General features: G+C 39.5%; 1 protein-coding gene across 2 annotated transcripts in view; it reads left to right on the forward strand.

Annotated features, from left to right (window-relative positions):
- The window catches only part of gtf3c2 (general transcription factor IIIC, polypeptide 2, beta), a 39,361-nt gene extending 19,953 nt beyond the window's left edge, over positions 1-19,408 (forward strand). For both annotated transcript variants that reach the window (XM_023279987.3, XM_055016009.1), the window contains exons 12-20: positions 987-1,018; positions 1,205-1,334; positions 1,506-1,650; positions 10,014-10,175; positions 10,566-10,644; positions 11,518-11,646; positions 12,290-12,544; positions 14,296-14,409; positions 17,008-19,408. In XM_023279987.3, the coding sequence (XP_023135755.2) occupies positions 987-1,018; positions 1,205-1,334; positions 1,506-1,650; positions 10,014-10,175; positions 10,566-10,644; positions 11,518-11,646; positions 12,290-12,544; positions 14,296-14,409; positions 17,008-17,208 (1,247 nt within the window). In that variant the 3' untranslated portion in view covers positions 17,209-19,408. The remainder of the gene's footprint in view (positions 1-986; positions 1,019-1,204; positions 1,335-1,505; positions 1,651-10,013; positions 10,176-10,565; positions 10,645-11,517; positions 11,647-12,289; positions 12,545-14,295; positions 14,410-17,007) is intronic.
- Positions 19,409-21,708: the final 2,300 nt, after the last annotated feature.

The raw sequence follows: 21,708 nt of genomic DNA on the forward strand, positions 1-21,708 counted from the left end.
TCACCTAGTAGTACCTGTGGTTGGGCAAGTGTCATGGCCTTTACTTTCTAAAGCCTGAAAAAACAGCCTTTAGGAAGTAGAAAAGGTAGAAAAAGAAAAAGGTTATAATGGATATCTTGTCCAATGATGCCAAAAATAATAGCTTTAAAGTCTTTGTCCAGTTTTTTCCAGTAAAATGATCCTGTCCCACCTTTTAATGGCTTCAGTGTAACTCTACACGGCTGCATCCTTTACAATGTGCAGCTCTATGAAATCTATGCTCTCTCCCCACCCAGCACACTTGCTGCAGCTTGAGCGCACCAGCTCACCTGAACAACACTCTAAACACACACAAATACAGAAAGTTCCACCCTGCAAGTCCACAGGATTGGTTCTTAAGAATTGTTGCATATGAAACTGTGTAAGTGTGAATCAGTGTTTCTGAGACATTGGTGTCATTGGTACACTGCAACTTCTCGGCAAAAATGCTGAGCCATGGCTTTGACAGGTTTTTCATTCATTTTCTGTCTTCTATCATACAGAAAACGCCATACGGACATGTTAACAAAGGGGAAAGGAATAGATTTTCTCTGGAGCAAGTCCTTAACATGGCAGTGTTGCCATGTTCAAAAATGTTTAACAGTCATAACATGGTAATGGCTCATCATGTTCAAGTTCTAATGCTGCTCTGCTTGGAGCACAACTGAACTTAATTACATCTGACACTGACAAAGTGCTGCTCACAATGAAGAAAACTGAGCCAAGTCTGTCAATGTAGAGCCAAGCTGGTGGTCCTCACTGCCTATAGGACGTGACATAAAACTGATTTTTGTGCTGTTTGTACCAATGAAGCAGTACAAAAATGTACAAATGACATCCAACACTAGATTCTAATTTTTTATTCTGTGGAAATGCCCATGTTTATGTTCTTTGTATAGATTCCAATGCATAGTTTTCATACCAGCTATTAACAGTTACCAAGTCTGATTTTATGCATCTCTCCACAGGAACAGATAGCGAAAAACCAAGAATATACAAGGTAGGCTCCTCTTATAAAATTTTTTCTTGTGTAATTTCATCATGCTGTCACAGTTCTCTGTATTTATTTCTGAACACCTACACATGAGGCTACGAATTAGCACATGTAAATAGCATTGGCATACAGGAAAATATAATGCCCAACGCTGCTGTTTGCATTGTAATTCCTGTCTCTTGTTCTCTGCAGGCACAAGGAGTACTAACTTTGAGGCTGGGCTCCTTCAAAGCTCCTCGCCATGAAATGAGTGGACTAATTATGTCTATGGATTGGCTGCCTGAAAAGCCATACAATATAATGGCTGTTGGATTCTATGATGGTACGCATTGATCCCTTGGAGATGTTCTTGATTAACTGTTCAGTGTTTGAAAGATTGAACAAATCTGGATCCCTCAGGTTCATCCATATGCATACTTTATTCTTCATGCTGTATTTTCAGTTTTTGTGCTGTTTTGTGTGATACATTCTTGCTGCCTCCTTCTCTCTACAGGTGTAGTAGGTCTATGGGATCTATCAACGAAGTCTGCGCTGTTGCGAGTGCGAGAGTCGGACGAGTCACTGAGTCTGCTGCCGTATCGGTGCCTACTTGCTCATGACCATGCAGTCAGAGCCCTGGCCTTCTGTCCTGCCTCCAGGTGGGCTACTAATCCTTGATCTCAAATGTGTGCTGATGCTGCATTTACACTTATTATCATAAGTCATCTGTGAATGTGTGATGGAGGACGACTTTGCAGATTCTCATTCCAAGATGCCTATGTTGTCTTTTACATTTTCCACTATTGTCTTTTGTATGAAATTTTTGTTCAGTCTCTTAAATTTCAAACACGTATTCATTCACCAAGCAATACAAGACAAACTAATTTAGTCCCAGCAAGCTTTAAACATTGTCCAGATAAACTTTCAGAGTTGGGACTATCATTTGTCTTGAACCTACTCAGCTTTGTCACTGCATGATAAAGAATCTTGATTGATGAATAGTGTATGCCTATGAGAGTAATGACAAGTGAAATGGTTATAAGAACATATCAATCTATCACAAGTACACAGGGTCAATGTTGTAAATCATCCAAGTGAAAAAGGTCACCCGCATTACCCCAAAAAATGTATTCCTAGCTACGTGAGAGTGTCAGATTGATGTCAGTTCATAAGGACCTCCAAGTGGTTAGTGCGGTTGTTGCTACATGTTGACTTCCAGGTCAAATGAAGTATACTTGCGTAGTAACACTATAATAGTTGCAGTTTCAAATGGTTTCATAGACTCTCACGACCTGGAATGTGGTCAAACACCTAAAAGAACACATTTATGGAAGAAATGATAGAAACCATAGGATAGTTTTAAGATCACAACAGAAAATGACTGCAGGTGTTTGTTTGCTTGTGTATCTCTTCAGTTTTTTCTCCATCTACTTTACTTTGGCAGTTGTATTCAGAGGTAATTAAAAAGTTGAGGGCAGCTCCGGTACTCTGAGCAAAGGCAACACAATAAATTCTGAATGCACGTAGTCGTGCTGAAGGAGGCAGAAAAGCTCGTGCTCCAGTGTATTCAGACACTAATTCAGAATGTAGGGTACAAGGCCAGGCAAGCAGCCATGTTCTTATCACCATTTAGATGAGGTAACCTCACTTATCTCTGTGTAAGTCAACATGCACTGACCTTGAGACTGCAGCCTTTGTCAGCTTCTTTAGTGTGACCTCCCCTTAAAGTAAAACTCGGATCTTCCTGCTGGGATTTTTTTATCTGACTTTAAACCTACAGAGCAGAAGTACAAAACAAGAACATATACTACCTTTTTTATTGGGCTATTTCTTTCTTTTGGGGGGCAGTTATTCTGTATTTTCTAATATTTCAAAATGGACAAGCCTTAAGTATCTCATTGCTCTGTTGAAATGAGTGAAAACACATATTTACTTAAATTCACGATACTTAGATGAACCAATGATTGAGCTTTTTTTACTTCTTGCTTGGACATAAGTCCTTGAGTTTTACAACATTTTCAAAATGGTGATTGATGTGTTTTTTCTTATGTGGTATTTTTAAAAGTTGATTTAGTTGATATACTACAGTTTCTCAATTTCTGATTTAACTTAAATTTTTCAACAGAAGGGGTGGGTAAGCACTGACTTTCTTTTTTTTTTTAACTTTATTTTTTATTATTTTAGACGGAAAAAAAATTGGGCATTCACAATGTAAAAGAAACATAACTAACAAAACAGTTCACAGGTACAGATTCAAATCTTGTCAGTGTCTTTATCGAAAGATTGTATATGACTGTCCCATTTTTCCCAATATTTTCTTCCCTTGTGTTGTTGTAGGCGGAGGCTGAAAGTCATGAGCTCCATTGTTCTTATGTCTTTGACAGTTTGAATCAGAAGTGCCATTGAGGGAGTGTCTCTTTTGAGCCAACATTTTGTGATTGCTTTTTTTGCAGCAACAAGAATTATCCTGAATAAGTATGCATCCCTTTGACTTATTTCCTCTGGGGGGTATACAACGAAACAACACAGAAAAAGAAATTTCCAATCGAATACCAATCACAGATTTGTCGCCTTCTTCCAAAAGTCAGTTATACCTGGGCATGACCAAAATATATGGACCTGGTCCACCTGGACAGATCCACACTCTCTCCCGCAGGAAAACTGGATGGCCCGAAATTTAGATTTTCGTACAGGAGTGATAAAAAAAACGGATCAGGCTTTTCCAACAAAAGTCTCTCCAGGTAAGCGAGTTAGTGGTACGGCTCTGAGACTTCCATCCCTCCAACCAATGCTCCTCTGATATATCAACTTTCAAATCATTCTCCCATTGTTTTTTCACATAAAGATACATTTTATTATCAAGCAAATTTAAAACTTTATACATTTTACCAACAATATTTTTGTTACTAGATCCTTTATAGACATCCAGAAAAATTTGAACAAGGTTAGAGGGGGTTTTAGTCAAGGCTCCATGTATTTCCTTAACAAAATAATGTCTGAGTTGGAGGTACCTGAAGAAATCATGTTTTTCAAGTCCAAATTTAAGCAAGCGATTTTGAAAGCTGTCCATCTGACCTTTTGATATTATACTACCAAATGTTGTTATACCCAAGTGTGACCATTGTTTAAATCTGGTATCATATAGTGCTGGTTGAAAGTGCGGATCACACACAGGCCAGCCCAGTACTCAGACCTGCCCATGGAGGCCAAACATCTTGATAACTTGTAGCCATATTCGGAGTGCAGAAGCACTGACTTTCAAATCAAAAATGTGTCACTTGTTTTCTCACAAAGTAAACAAGTGGAAACATGTGGATGTGAAAGATGACCTAGAATTGACCCTTATGGTACTCCACATTGTAGTACCAAACACTTATCAGCTCTAACATTAAAACCAACTGCCTAATATGAGATAGATTCCCATCATGCCGCCAAAACAGCTCTGATCCATCACAGCCCTGTTGCATCAGGGACAGAAATGTTAGCAGCAGATCCTGTAAGTCCTGGATGTTACATCTCACACATGTTGGATTGTACTGGGATCTGGGGAATTTAGAGACTAAGTTAACATCTGGAGCTCTTTGTCATATTCAAACAGCTCCTGAACAATGTGTGTAGTGTGGCAGGGAGTATTACTCTGAGGACAGAGGTCGTTGTCATCAGGAAATACCGCTGCTATAAGGGGGTGCACATGGTCTGCAGCATGTTTCGGTGGGTGTTAAAGCATCACCCACATGAATGTAGGACCCAAGGTTTTCTAACAGGACACTGCCAAGAGCATCACACTTTCCAAATCACCACATCAGGGCCGGTCGATAGCTAGACTCTTCTCATTCTGTGGTTCCCCAGTGGTGGAATGAGTTACCAAACTCTGTTCGATCTGCAGAGTCTCTCTCAGTCTTTAAGAAAAGACTAAAAACCCAGCTCTACACTGAACACCTTTGCACTTGACAATCTGCAAAAAAAACAAACAAACAGTAATAATAATCGGATTATGTCTGCACTGCCTGTAGACACTACGGTCCTATTATCACACTTGAACTTGGTTTATGGCACTTATCCAGGTTGTTTCCTCCTGACTAGATCCTTGCTTGTGTTGTATCTACTCTCAGATGGACGTCGCTTTGGATTAAAGCATCCACCAAATGAAATTGTAAAATTGTAGAATTGTGGACTAGCGTACTTTCTTCCCAAACTGCATTCGGTTGCCATTTCTCACAGTTAAATGACGTAAAAGAAAATGGGATTTATCAGAACAAGCCACATGCTTCCATTGCTCCATGGTCCAGTTGTGATACACATGGGTCAATTTGCAGGTGCTTCCGGTGGTGGACTGGTATCACAATAGGCACTGTTTTCAGCACACCTTTCTATCATAGCCAGCACTAAGGTTGTCAGCAATTTATGCTGTGGGATCAGACCAGTAATCTTATAGCCAATGGCCCTGTCACTAGTTCACCATCGAGTCATCAATCTGTCATAGTTTGGCCCTTGTCAAAATCACTCAGATCTTTATGCTTCCACATTTCTCCATCTTTCAACACATCAACTTCATGAACCGTCTTATATATCCCATCCTTGGACAGGCACCAGTTTAACGACATGATCAATGTTATTCATTTCTCCTGTCAGTGAATTTAATGTTGTGTCTGATCGGTGTATATGTGCACTAGGACTGAGCTGGAGAGTCCAACCCTGTTTCCTCATCTGCGGCAGTAGTATACTGTGGTCAACTCTATGAAATGTCACCCTAGTTTACCAGCTAAAAGGTCAGGCTGGTTTCTTACTGCTACCTAAATGTAGCTTTGTTTAATACTTAGCTTCTTTTTTCTCTAGCCAAATCTCTTTTTCATTTAACAAAAGTCCAAACACAACTCAACTGTAGTAGCCCTAGCCTGAGTAAAATGTACTTGGACATTGACAAATTAATTAAGTTCCATTGAAGGCTTTAACCTAATGGCTAAAGGGAATACCACATCAGTAGAACATCCTCGGTTCAGTTCAGTCAAATAGTCAAATATTGAGGTTCAATATCCATCTCTTGAGAAAATAGACTATATTTGAACAAGTTTTAATCAGAGTGTGCAGTAATTTTGTAACAACAGCAATTGTGTTGTTTGCAATCTCACAGTACTTAATACTCTGCCAAGGAACGGTGGAGTTCTCCGTCGTCTGTTTGTCCATCTATTTGTCTGTTTGTTAGCAACATTACTCAAAAATGGACTGTGAATGTGTGATGAAAATGGATTTGGATTGAATTTTCAGGGAAGGTTAGAAATGATACAAGGACCAGCTGATTTGATTTTGGCACTGATGCAGCTTATAGTCTGGATCCACAGATTTGGTAAAGATTTCTGTATCAGTGCGAGATAACAGCATGGCGTCACTGTAACAATGACTACAAGTGAACGCTACGTCGGCTGACTGCTGGCAATCACATGATTGTGGTCCTACTATAAATCTGCAGACTTAACGGGACTTATCCATCGGTGGGTGTTTCTGAGTCCCATCAATTCTCACTGCCCGCTACATATTTAGGTCACGCGATTCGGTATCTGTACATAACATACACATTCATAACACAGGCCTGTGCTCAGCACAAGGTCATTTTGTTTGTGGGTACATTTATATTAAATGGCCACATTCTATGGTGCCGTGATTTCTGCCACAAATTTTTTCAAGATTTCAGCCATCGGAAATGATATGACTGAGCAGCCTTGGCAGAGTACTGCGTTCACTGGGTGCTTTTCTTGTTAACCAAAGTAACCAAAGTGCAGATGGAAATATTCTCATAGATAAACTGTTTGTTACTTTTCTAGAGGTGAATACATCCTGATACATCCTCTATATGTTCAGAGGTGAACACTGACTGGACAATATCCGTAAAAGGTCATAGCTCAAGGTTTCACTTTTACCTTCGTAGAGACTGTCTTGTCCCTCTAAAATGATTTCTCTCTGCTCCGTTGCTCAGCTGATCTATATGCAGATCATCACCCGTGTCTGCTGCAAGGATTCACTGATATGCAGTGCAAGTCAGCATTAGGGGTAAAGCAATATCCTGGACCAAGATGAGCCTTTTATTAAAAATCTAATATTGCCCAGTCATCTTTTTTTTCTTACTGAACAGGTTCAGTGGTAACAAGAGTCCAAAATCTGCAGTGTGAATGAATCAGCATAATCTTCGTTTAGGGCCCTGACAACCCACCTAAAAAATGGTTATAATCTGACTTTTAGTGTCACATGATGTAAATGACTTCACAGAGGTTATTCTGCCTTGACATGCATTTAGTTTTGGGAGAACTGCTGAAAGAGAACATTTTGTAAATGTGTATCGAACTTCTGAAAATATGAGGTATCAGTATCGGCTTTCGAACTCCACCATCAGCCAGAGTGTTTAAACCTAAAACATCTTGTCCCTACAGCTTCTCTGTGCTCAGTTTCTCCTGTGATCAAAGATGTTAGCAGCCTTCTCGTTTTTATTATCAGCGCCACCACCATTTATTAAAAAGTTAGTGAGGATTGTGGGTTTTTGCTGCACCCGGTGACCTGCAGTGATGATTCTGTCAGTCAGTGTACCCTCTAATGTTTGCTGTCTGCAGTGGTCATTTTTCAGCCCTGTAGAGACTTTGGAAATGCCTTTTAAACCTTATTTTAGAGCAAAGTCACTAAACATGCACTTTTTATGTTCTGGTGGCCATTTAAATTACAGTCGTGGCTCTCTCCCCATTCATTTAGATGGGGATCTCGTCTTTTTAGCCTAAAATAACTGCATGAACACCTTACAAAGATTTAACTGCCATACCTGCCAGCCATTTGTTAGTATAACCAGTCATGGAAAATGACTTTTTAGCCCACAAACCAATATAGAACAGTAAATGTGAACTACAGAGAATTGGTCTGTTTATCTGGATACAGATAAATAAGTGATTTTTGATGAAAGCAGCTGCTTTAATTGCCCCACTTCATCCACGTGTCATTTTCTCAGTGTAGTTGAAATCAGCTACAACATTAAAGTCACTGACAAGTAAAGTGAATAACATTGAGTATCTCAGTACAGTGCAATGTTATGTTGGAAAAACTCATGTCCTGGCATTCATGTGGATGCTACTTTGACTTGTACCACCCATCTCCAAACAAAAGGCAGCTTTCCAACTAGGAACAGGTGCAGGTGGTGCAAGTGTTGACAGGAATGGCTCGTAATCTGCCTTTTCAAGCTCTCCGTTTCCATTGCGGTATAGGATCCAACAGCTTCAACCACAGTGTTAACTTCATGTTTGCCAAAGAGTAGTTACTAGAGGTCACTCAAGGTTCATGAGCATGTATGAAAGGGAACAACGAAGTGTTCACTTTGCTAGCTTTATATGGCGGATTTTATGTTGTAGTCGCTGATGTTTGAGTGAAGAATACTGCAACTCAATGAATACATTGAGGGGGCAGAAAAAATGGTGCTTATTGTTTTCTTCCAGTTTAACCAATCAGTATTTCTCCTCTCCAAGTTTGACCAATCAGCTTTGGGACCCACACCATAGTTTTTTGGGGCAGCTCAGAGGTACATCCACTGTACTTGGTATTTTTTTTATTCCACGACAATGACCCTTGAAAGAGGTTCTACTGGCAATTTGATTAAATTTTATTTATATAGCACCAATGCACAAATGTCACCTCTTTGTATAGTAAGGTGAAGACTTTACACATTTTTCAACAGAGAGCCCAACAATCCAAAGTTTTCTGTGAGCAAGCAGTCGGTGGCAGGATCCTGCAGTTGGAACACACTCTAAGGTTCAGGCTGCCATGAAAGTCCACAAGTTCATGCTGTGGGAAAAGCCTGCTGCTGCAGACAAAGCACAAACCCCCATGATTACAGCACTCCCAGACAGCAGAAGCCTCCCTCAGCAGGACAGTACACCTTGCCACACCACAACAACTGCTCAGGAACAGCTTGAGAAACACAACAAAGAGCCCAAGGCATTGACTCGGCCTCCATCCTGCACAGTCAGCCTAAGTGATGCACCAGCGGAAGCCTGATCCTTAGAGGTCCCAAAACGCAAACAACAGGACCCAAAGGATCCTCTGCCAGCTTCCTGGTGCCTGACACCACAGGACAGAGCTGGTTTGGCAGCACAAAGGGGACCAACATAATATTATCATGATGGTTTTAATGTTGGGACTGATTGGTGCGGCTCTATTGTGTTTTATGTAATTGTAGTTTAAGCCTATTATCCCCATTTAATGGAGCAGTGACCCCTAAAAAGCACTAATGGGCCTATATCACACCTTCTAGACAGCACTGGCTCAAACTCCTAAATATAACTTTATATTCACATTGCATGCCTACGGTTCATATGCTGTATAGAACTGTCTCTGGATAATTAATGTTGCCATTAACACCACTGCAGCATAATTAATCTTTGAGCGGATCTGAAACTAATTTGAAAAACAACCATGTTCTTCTGCCCACAGTCGTTTTTCTATGAAGGCAGATGTAGAACTAAAGTTGAACCAAAGGTGAATAACAGATTAAGATTTATCCCACAGAGAGAGAAAGTGCTCAGCTGGCAGCAGAGACACTCAGAGGACACATATCTTGTCTGGATCACTGCTTTTTAATTACGCAGCCATGTTAAGAGATAAAACTGCCTCTCTCTCTCTCTCTCTGTTCCTGCTCTGTTTCTTAGCATCCTTTTCCTTTTCTTTTTTCTTACTTCAACAGTGTGTAATCTGTTCTCCTCTCTCTCTACTATTCACATTCATAAAATGTATTTTTCTCCAAATGAAATCTGATTGTATTGATTGTTTTGTCTTCATTTCTTTTATGCCAGACACTGCTGTCAGTTGTGATCAATGTTAGGGGGATGATGAATTCCACTTCAGCTACTGCGTTAGAATTAAATTCACATATTTAGCCAGTTTAACAACTAATGGAAAATCGTGGCTTGTTTTCCAATTGTTAACATGTCTTTAATCAAAATAGACTCTGATCATTTTTCATTAGTCAGACTGTCAAAGTTCTTTTCTTTTTCAGGCACCTGTTGGTGACAGCAGGTGAAGATCGCTATGTGAAGACGTGGGATCTGAGGAGGCTCTTCGATCCCATCACTGTCCAGAAACGCTATGTCACCAATGAAGTCTACTGGCCATTGAACGCACCGGGGCTCCTGCCGGCCCAGGAGAACGCCTATGTTACGTAAGAGAGCTTCTCTGTTTTCCCCTGTCATAACTTAGACTCATATTCAGACAAATCTACCCACGGGTTTAAATAAAGTAACCTTGAACCTTGAAGATTCACGAACTTTTACATGTCAGTGTTTACATAGGAGGAGTTTTTTTTCTGTAAGTTTCTGTAATTTCCATACGTCTCCAACATTGGAGACGTATGAAATTTTGTCGGTTTATAATACAAAATAAGAAGTATGGTATAATGCAACAATAATATTTACACCTGCAAAAAACTACCTAACTTACCATAGTATCAGTCAAGACACGCAAAAGACATTAAATAACTGTTTACAGGCTTCTTTCTTAAATTTCATCCTACTTACTGCATTTAATTTGTCCTATTTCTGTTTTAATTCAGGAAAGGTTTACATGGAGTCCACTACATCGACCACCACATGCGCTCCCTCATGACAATTCCTCGGACTGCCACTCTCTGGGTGAGTGTGACTGTTTTAATCTTCCATCCCTCAGTCATCAGTGTCCCCCTAAGTCAGCCACGGAGCACAAAATAGATTAGCTTTGCACTTGAGAAAACCCTTGAATTGTGCGCACGACAGTCCTGTTGGCAAAGATGAAGACAAAGAACCTTCAGGAAATGATTTAATCCCAGTTGTGCTCTGGTTTTGGATTTATGTACCAGTCGTGGAGTGTCAGTAATGAACATATTGGGACATAAGTTAGTTTATAAGTGTGCTGGTACCAGTTTAATCCAGACAAAAAAATCTGTTGTTTCTCAGTATTTTCCTATTCTCATAATATTACCTTCTCTGCCTTATGTATTACCCTCTTGTTCCTTCAGATGATGTATGACTTTAAAAGCTGGTCACAAAATGTAAAGTTTAAGTTTCACAAAATGCAAAATGATTTCTTAAACAGCTGGTTAACTCTATTGTTCAGCTAATCTTTGTCAAGCAGGAATACGAAGCAGAATATTTATAGCAACAGGCTGTGGGAGCAGGACTGTGTCCTGATATTGGATTAATTCTAAATTAACTAATGTGTCATCCAGTGCTACTATGTGGTTCAGGGACTTTTTTAAATTTTTTGGACAACAGTGGAGCTCTGTGGCTCAGAATTATTGTTGGTTTTGGATACCCACATAACTTTTGGGTTCGTTGACTTTAAGGAAAATAAAGATCGCTGTCAATCCTCTTCTGGACTTTTTTTGTTGTCATTTTTTAAAAAGTACACCTGCTAGAATAGGTGAAGGCATGCAAATGTTTAAAAATCCTGTATTATAAATATTCTAACAACATTGCTATATGACCTAATATGTGACTTCTGATTTGTGTTTTCATGTGTCCTTGCAGTCCATACATTACAGTGACTGGTTAAACAGTGTGTTGACGTCAGACTGCCATGGAGACGTGATTTTCTCGATGTTACCTCAGATAAACTACACTCTACCCTACCTCAAACGCACGATAGAGAGACGATTTGTAAGTTTTTTCATTTTTTAAATCTGTTTATTTCTTAGGGGCTGCACAGTGGCTCAGTGGTTAGCACTTTCGCCTTGCAGCGAGAAGATCCCTGGTTCGCGTCCCGGCTTTCCTGGGATCTTTCTGCATGGAGTTTGCATGTTCTCCCTGTGCATGCGTGGGTTTTCTCCGGGTACTCTGGCTTCCTCCCACAGTCCAAACATATGCTGAGGTTAATTGATTATTCTAAATTGCCCGTAGGTGTGAATGTGTGAGTGCTTGTTTGTCTCTCTATGTAGCCCTGCGACAGACTGGCGACCTGTCTAGGGTGTCCCCTGCCTTCACCTGAGTCAGCTGGGATAGGCTCCAGCCCCCCCCGCGACCCTAGTGAGGATTAAGCGGTGTATAGATAATGGATGGATGGATGGATGGATGGATGGACGGATGTTTATTTCTTACCCCCTTCTTTTAAAATATTTGTTGTGAAATTACATTTTGACATCAATTGACGTGCATCTGAAATAATGCATATGCAGAAAACACACGTAATCACATAACTCGGTAGCTTTCATTTTCTATCAAAATATACATTTTACAGTAAAAAAACTATTGATCAAATGTGAAGACGGACAAACAGTCTTCTGTCTTTACCTGTTCCCCTCAGCCTGTTTACCTCACATCTGTGGTGCCTTGTAATGAAACTGAAGAAGAAAATCACACTGGAACAGCAGCGGAGGAGGAGGGAGATGTTGTTGAAGTAGAAGGAGACACAGAAGAAGCAAATGCTACTCCTGAAGGAGGAAATGGAAACAATAATGAAAAAGGAAGAGTTAGAAAGGATAAAAGTCCTGCTGTGCGGTTCCCTACATATAAAGAGGCTGTGAAGAACCACTACCTCCACCACGAAGATAACGACATGGTGGGTCCATAATAATCTTCTTTGTCTACTTTTTTTGAACAAAGTACTTTACAGATGGCTCTCAAGAAATCTTGCAATCTCATTCACACATTCTTTTATTAGTGAGTTCATGATGTAAGTCATCGTTTTGCTAAATTTAGCTGGCGTCAGCAGTGGTTAGCTTAATAGTTTCTCCGCCAAGGAACGCCGCGGAGTTATGTGACAATCGGCGTTGGCTTGTCTGTTAGCAACATTACTCAAAGACGGACCAACGGATTTGGATGAAATTTTCAGGGAAGAAATAAGAAATGATACAAGGACCAAGTGATTCGATTTTGGCAGTGATGTGGCTTATAGTCTGGATCCACAATTTTTTTTAAGATTTCTGTATCATTGATAACGGCTATATTCATTTATACATATATAATGTAACCATGACAACAAGTGAATGCTACATCAGCTGCCTGCTGACAATCACATGACTGCGATCCTACTACAAATCAACCGCTGCGGACTTGTCGGGACTTGTCTGTCGGAAATGATAAGACTGAGCAGCCTTAGCGGAGTGCCGCACTTACTGAGTGCTTTTCTTGTTAAATGTGCTATTTAACAATAATAGCATTGTGAAGTTAAAAAAAAAGTTCTGTTATTGATGCAAAAAGCCTCATGTGGATGTCACATCAGTGGAGTTTACATAGTGAGCAGTCAAGCATAGCGCTTGACTGATATCAAAAGTGTCACTCCAGCCTAAGTTTTCAGCTTCTATTACCAGTTAACACAAATGGAAGAGTCAAATCAGAGATTGATGCCTTGAAGCATCAATTTTTAGAGAGAAGCCATTATCAAATAAAGTAATGATTTGTGTAATAATTTGGTTTCTTCTGGTAAACAAATTAGGAAACGAGATTTCAAATAGTTGTTGATGAATTCTTCTCCTTCTTATGACTGATTTTCTTCATTCATTTTTAGGGATTCAAGAATCTGACAGAGAAAAAAATCATTTCTAAGTGCATGTCAGAGAGAGAGAGAGACAGTTTCATTTTACAAAGCTGGTGCTTTGACGAGATGCCACAGAAGAGCTAGCAATAAGAATAATGATAATTCTAATAACTTTATTCATGTAGCACTTTTCAAAAACAAAGTTACAAAATGCTTTACAATTAAACAAATGTCAAATCAGATGAATATTGAAAACCACTTCAAACTGCGAAATAAACCCAAACATGCAATATAAGCAAGATAGAGTCAAGGCAGGGTTTTTATATAGCACTTTTAATACAACCACCATTGTGTCAAATGCCTTCCAGCAAAAAACATTACAACTGCCGTAACGAAAGTAACCTATTAAGTGTAAATATTAGGATTTTGTCTGAGTAATTACCAAACCCTACAAAAATTATGTAAAATACTACATGAAAACATTTCATCTGTGTGCCAAGATCACTTCTCTCCAATTCGTTACTGTAACACACAGAAATGCAATATTCTGTCACATTTTCAACATCAGTTACATCTGAAGCTTCACCTGCGTTTTGTCCGGCATCTTTAGAGACGCAGGTCTGGAGGACTAGTGCCGTCAAACTACTACACAAACACTAATTGTACCCACATCATAATCTGTGTGTATTGGAAGGAAATATGCAATGATTTTCACATTGTTTTGCTAGTTGTCTATTTTGGGTAAAACTGGCTTTGCATTTGGATGGAAGCAGTTATATTCGGAAACATAATGTACGTTTAACACAGTGATATTTATCCTCTCTGACTTCCAGCGGAGCTTCAAAGGCAGTGAGAAGCGAGCTGTGTGGAAACGCATGAAAGACACAGAAGTGAAGTCAAACATGACCCTAACCCTGGATGAGATGCCTCTGGCTGCATTACATAAGGTATCTATAAACACACACACACACACACACAAAATACACACACCGTACTGCCATCATCAGACTCCTGCTGCAGCGCAACATGAAGAAGAAGAGAAGGGAAAGATAAACAGTAGAAGGAGGGAGAAAGGAAACAAAGGTGAGATATGAAAGAGCCTCTTCCTCCTCCATCCTCCGTCTCCTCCTCTGATGGGCAGCTATAAAGACAGGCTGAATGTAATGATGTGTAAAATGAGAAAAATGTCACCCACAGTGGAAGGAGGGAGGGGGAGATGGAAAGCAGCCATTTGAGGATTTGATGTGTTTAATTTTAAGAGTGGCAGAGTGGAGGGTGTCGCTGTGCCCTCTGGGATGAAATGATGGACGGCACTTCATAGGAAAATCTCAAAAAACAAAACGCCACCGAGTTGTTAACCGGGCTCTCTGTCTGAAGGGGATAAATGGATTAGAAAGAGGAAGAGAGTGACTGGAGAAGGGACAGAGGACCCGCACAGCAGGAGGATTTATAGTGATGAAGAGAGGGACAGATGAGCTTCCATAAAGAGAGGAAGGAGGAGTCAGCGATATTGACTTACTGAGAGCCAGAGCTGAATCATTTTGAGGAGGGAGGAGGAGACCAGAAATGCACTAATAAATAAAAGTATTGTTAGTTTATAATAGCAATTGCTCAAGTCAAAGTAAGAGTAGTCTTCCAGATAATTATTAAATATAGGTAGCACACTATCATGATGTGTGGAGTCCCTCAGGGATCAATACTTGGTCCACAGCTGTTCAGCCTGTACATCCTGCTTCAGTGCAACTCAAATCATCCTCGTGTCAAGCGGAGTGAATCTCCTGAAGCTTTTTAAATGAACTTTACCCATAATAAAATCAAGCATTTGTCTCTAAATCAACGTAAACACCAAATGTAGTCACCTGGATTAGCTTTTGTGGCTAACTGCAAAGAGCTATGATTAAGAGGCAATAGCTGCAGTCATTATGTGAGTGTTTTTCCACTGCAATGAAGTGGAACAGTAATGTTCTGCTAACTATGCACATTAATATTGTTTAACTTCATCACAATACAATCCCCCAAGCTCTTAGTGTTAAACAGGAGCAGCAGGAAATGTTCAATTTATATAAGCTGTAGCTTGAAGTAACTGGACACAATGAATGGAAATTAGCTTTGTGCTAAATCCGGCTTTTTTTACTCCGACTTTGTGTGAACTTATGAGATTCTACGTTCATTAATAAGCACTGTCCCATCCAAATAAACAGCTCTGATATAGGTGAAAGCAATAAAAAGAGACTAAGGAGTGGGCTGAAACCCCACAGGGACTCATACAGTAGCCACAAAAGTACTGCATCCTGTACAAGGAGAGGCTTGACATAAGCTTTGTACTTCTATCCTTCAGTGTTGTCATGAACCCTACAGGCCGGCACCTCCCCAAAAATGCAATTACAGCCGCTGTGATGCAAACCACAGCTACTGTGATTAGTTTGCACAAAGATAATACTTCTGTGAGACAAAATGTAATATGTGGGAGGCTGTAATTGTATCTGGTTTGCTCATTACGCAAATGCAATAGCCAGCATTGTTCCATGTGCCGTCATCCAGTTCATCTGTACACTTACTTGGTTCTGATGTCTTCTTTCTTCTCTGCGTTGCAGTAGTTTCAGTAAAAGTAACTGGACCTCGAGTTCCAACACGATTTGCTCCATTTCAGTTAATATTGTTTGAAACACACAAAGAGGCTCAACACAGGGTCAAAGAAACCCATCTCAATCCAGTGTTTTAGTGTGTAACTGCAGACACAGACACACCAGCACAGAAATACACAATGACGCAGACTACGCAGTCACATACAACTCAATTTGATCTCAAGTAGGCCGGACCAGTCAAATCAGAGCATAATAACCTGTAACAACCACAACTCCAAATTATTCCCTTTGTTTTAGTGCAAAAAGTACACAAAATGTTCACATTTAATGTACTGTTTTTCTACAAACATAATGAACAACCCGAATCATCTTAAGAAAAACAAGTTCAATTTCAACAACATTGTGCCTCAGTTTATCATTTACATCTTACAGATCACAGTGTATCTACAAACGCACAAAACATTTAGTCTCAGGTGTCTGGAACTAAACAGTGTAGTATTTTACTTGATGATCAAAACAACTGGTCAAATTATTTTAAATTTGCAGTTTTACAAATTTACAATTTCCAGTTGATGTCTTCTCTATAATTTTGCACTTTGCAAAGCTGTCCTACAGGCCAGATTGGACTCTCTGGTGGGCTGGTTATGGCCCACGGGCCGCATGTTTGACACTCCTGTTTTAAGAGCCACAAATTGAGTCCATCAAAGGAATAAACAACTTCATTCAGCATAACAATGATGAAAAAAAGACTATTTTCAGTGGCTAGTATCAATTACTTTATTGTCAGTTGTTCCACACCATCCTCTCTGTCTCCACTTAGAAACCTGACAGACTGTAGAGTCTGAAACCACAGAATCAAGCTGTAGACTTTCTAAAAAGTTTCAAATATTAACTTACTTCTGATACTGAGAGAGCAGACAGCGATCATTTTCAACATTTTTGTCTTCCGTCTTTCCACAGGTGCGTTTCAACCCCAACATGAGCTGCCATATCTGGGTTGTGTCCGGCGGCCAGTCAGGGCTGGTCAGACTGCACTGTTTGAGAGGAATGATTGCCCCTCATGTCAAGAAGATGGTTGTTGACACCCAGGCCCAGTTCAACACTCTGTATTCACCCCAAGACCAGAGGGAGGCAGCCCCAACAGAGACAGAGCAGCTATAGCAGGAGCTGGACAGTGTCTCACACTGTCACCCAACAGACTGCAGCTGTTAGGCAAAAAACACAGACCTGCAAAAAAATTAGCTCTGATAAGTGAAAACAATATTCATTTCTCATTCGTATGCATTTATGTATGTTAAAAACTAGTGATGTCAAGCCATGTAGGTACTTCTAGCTTTCTCTGTCCAGGTTTTGATGCATCTGTCTTTGAGATGTTTACCTCCAGATTAGAACAAAGGTGAAGACCATTTTATTTGTGTCTTGATGTCTAAAATCCTGGCAAGTAAAACTGCAAAGTAAAGACATGGCTGGATATCACTGGAGGTTTTTATCATGTTTCCAGTGTCCAACAGCCATTAGTTTATTTTAGCTTTAAATTGTGGTGGGAGCTGTGTCTGAGAAGAGTCTGAAGCAGGACTTTTCCTCCTGTGACCTCAACACAACCAGAATCTAATGAACTCAACACTGTTTACAACAGGTGTGTCAGCTGAGATTTACCCATCTTCTCTGTTGTGACAGTGACAGTTGATTTCTTTGCATCCAAGAAGCTCCAGCAGCTGGTAGTTAGTGCCTTGTTTGGTTGTTTTTGACCAGAAATAGAAATTATTTTCTTTTGTTGTGTCTGATATCTCACATTTTGTAAAGACAGGATATGGGTTAGATGAACAGTTTGTTTTGCGTCTGGTTACATTCTGATAAATATCCAGATTTTCTAACATAACAGAACCTCTGTTTCAGACTTCAGAAACAGTGATTCTGTCCTTTAAGTTACTCTTAGCAAACCCTTTCAACATACCAGCATGCAATCAAGTCTGAAATAACTTATCTTTGTAAATGTGTTGCTGGATACAAAGTGGAAGATATAAAGGACTGATTTGCAAAATGTGAGAAACTGGATCGATCTAAAAATAAAACCTAAAATATTGAATGTTTATTTTTTGCATCTGCAACTATGTAATTTTGGAAGCAGTAAGACATTCCATCACAGTTTGTTAATTTATGTTTTCAGATTTCTTGGCCTTTGTTGCAAGAGTGTTCAAAAGAAAGCTTGGATATTCTCTGAGAGTAAAGTGTTCAATTTTTAAGAAAAAGATGACAAATTTACAAGAAAAAAACATAAATGTTCAGTGAAATTACAGTCAAAGCAACAAAAAAATTAGGAGAACAGTGTTTATGGGTGGGTTTTTTTGGTAGGTCACTTCATTTTGCAAGGTTAGATCAACCTCACCACACCACAGATGCTGCACCTTGTCATGTATTTGCCTGAAATGGATCTAATCAAATTCTGCTCTTTAGTCAAATTTAGCAGTAATAAAATACTTGTCATTAGCCCAGAATCGCCACATTCTAAACATCCAGACTTTCAGAAGACTTTGCCTTTAATTAGGCGTGTTGAAAAGAAAACAATTTATTGATTTGGATGTGGTGAAGACTTTTAAACATCAGGAACTACAACACAATAGACGGCCTTCTTTCATCAACCAGTGCATGTGGCATTCAGTGCCAGGTTACAACCTTATTTTACGAGCTTCTAAACTAGCAAAGTTAAGTGATGCAGTTCCAGAAATGTGACTCTTTCCTCTGAGAAGTTTTTCTCTTGTAAAGACCCCAATACATAGTCATATAATACAGTTTTTTCTTTCACACTTGAAGATACACTTCTTTATTTTGTTATCGTCAACACAAGCTGGGTCTAAACTCATTTTTGCTGCTGTTTCTTTATCCCGTTAAGAGAACTACTCAGGCTATAAATTTGAGGAAATACTTGAATTTTTTGTATCTTTGCTGGATGTATTGTAGATTCTTTCCTTACCTGTTGAACATATTCTACTGTTGTTGTTCTCTGATGCTTCAAATAATTGTTTTTTGTTTTGTTTTGATTTTTTAGCTTTTACCAATTCAGCATTGTAGCACAACCTAATTTATATTTCAGTGTCTACATGGAAAAAATGGAAATTATAACAGGAAGAAATCTGTTTCTTTACACACATTTTAAGTTCAATTAAGGGTTTTAAAGTGTGCTCTTTTTTCTGTTATTTCCAAATGTCATTGACAATCTCAGTGTCTTCAGCCATGAACAAACTGAGGTAGATATTCATGAATTTTAATTCATAATTGTGTCAAAATGTACATCACATGCTCTCTGTTGCTGTTTTTGAAATGTTCCATATAATAAATGTAATAAAATAAGCCTCAATCCAAAGCCTTTATTTACGTCTAAACATTATGTAAAGAGTGGACCTGATGAATTGTTTTTGTCTCTAAAGTAATCCAGTCTTTGGCCATCATCTGCAGTCGTTTATTTCACTTTACAAAAACTCTTGCCACACATAAAAATGAAATATCAAACATTACAGATGTGACAAGTGGATTTATGCAATATCACCAGAACACTTAGACAAATAGGACTGATTGTACAAGGAAGATAAATGTATTTACACATGTATACACAAAATCGTACACAGAAAATACACAATATTTGACATATTTACAACAGTCACACTAAGTATAATTGTCACGAACAGCAACAGCACAATTACAGAGCATTCTTGAACATTAGACTTTCATAGTGAACAAACAGGAACAGTGTTTTTCTGGAATGAAATGAACTTTTTTTTCACGCTATAAAGCTCCAGTTGAACACTGGAGCCAGTACAGGAGAAATCCAGTATATCAAAACTAGCACAGTAAAATGCATTGGTCATCATTGCATTCACTTTTTTTCAGTTTGTTGGGTCCATATGCAGTATGTTCTCATTTAGCATTATTTCATCAGGAAATTTGTATGTAAATATACAGGATCTCCTTAAAAATTGGTGAAAATATAGAATTTTAAAGAAGATTTTATTCTTTGATTAATCCTCCGCATGTTGTGTCTTTATATTCTGATTGGCAGTTGAACAAGAAACTTCTTACTATACATGATATTGAATAACAGCTAACAACCATGCAAGTTTTTGGATCAGAACGGATGTCAACGAGGCGTTCACAATGTACAGTTGTCCTTTCTTTGAAAGCAAATACATCGACACTTCAAAGTAGCTGGGAAACATTACAGGCATGTTGACGGCTCGCTGGCTGTTCTTGTGTGCTAAATGAAAAAATATATTCCTGTTACCCAGATCTGACTGTGGATTACTGTCAGCCATAACTTATATGAAACATGCTGCTGGTATTTGTGGTCCCCAGAGGATTAATCCAAACAGTGACACCATGATCACCACCCCTAGCGTCGCTTTCCCCCCAAAATGTCGTTAGAATCAAAACTAATGTGCAGTTCTTTAGGATTTACTCTTTGCTTCAAAGGGATAGTTTGGTTTCTTCAAAGCAGGATTACATGAGTCAGCATGTTGCCTACACTAGATGACAGTCGATATATTAAAAGTAAACAGGAGGACCTGCACAGAGGTGAAGCAATGAACTGCTGTGGATCAGCTGCCTAAAAAGAAGCCCAGCGAAAAGGAAACACAGCTTTAAGTGTGTGCTGTATTTAGATTATTTTCACTACTTTGCTTTTCCATCAAAGAGCCCTTTCCAACAGGGATACTGTTCTATTACTTTCTTTAATGCCACCACACTCCATTGACAAAAACAGTAATTTTATCTTGCAGAGTAAAATAGTTGTTGGTCTACTGCTGTGTGGCACAATAACACAAAGTTACCAATTGTGGAGGCAGTGGACCGAAAACTTCTATTGTATGAGAGGTAAAATGACTGTTCTTGTCAGTGGATTCTTAGTGGCTTTAGAGTGACACATGCACTGATCAGGCATAACATCATGACCACCTGCCTATTATTGTGTTAGTTTCCCTTATGTGCTCTGAACCATTGGGCCTGGACATGGGGACTTCTCAGGGTGTCCTATGGGATCTGGCACCAGAGCGTTGGCAGTGGATCCTTTGGGTACTCTGGGTTGTGCAGTTGGGCATCTGGGAATCAAACTTGTTCCACTGCATCCTGTTGATGCTTGGTCAGAATGGGGTCTTGGAAGTTTGGAGGTCAAAGCGGCATCTTGGGTGATTGTCATGGTTCCCAAGATGTTCCTGACTGTTTGATGTTTTTGAGATGTGGTGGGGTGCATTGTCCTGCAGGGGTAGGCCAGTGACATTTAGGATTGCCATTTGCTTGAGAGAGTGTGCTTGATCTGGGACAATGTTTATTTGGGTGTCTAAGTCTCATCAACACGGATTCCAAAATCCAAAGTTTTCCTGCAGAACACCACATAGTATCAATATGATGAACGTTATTCAATTCACCTGTCAGTGGTCATGATGTTGTGGTTGATCAGTGCCTCATCAGAAAGGTGGCCCTAGAATACTTGTTGCTGCAGACCCCATCCACAGCAGGTCAATGCTTAGCCTCCATGCTGGTCTTCCCATCCGCTTCGTCTGCCAACCACTATCTGCTGTAGGAGAGACAACGACAAACAATCACCTCATATAATCTCAGAGAAACCGACATTTCCCTTTCAGTTCCAGTTCTTCACAGGACTGACTCTTTTCA

The sequence above is a fragment of the Amphiprion ocellaris genome, chromosome 12 (genome assembly GCF_022539595.1).
Source record: "Amphiprion ocellaris isolate individual 3 ecotype Okinawa chromosome 12, ASM2253959v1, whole genome shotgun sequence".
Classification (NCBI taxonomy): Eukaryota; Metazoa; Chordata; class Actinopteri; family Pomacentridae; genus Amphiprion; species Amphiprion ocellaris.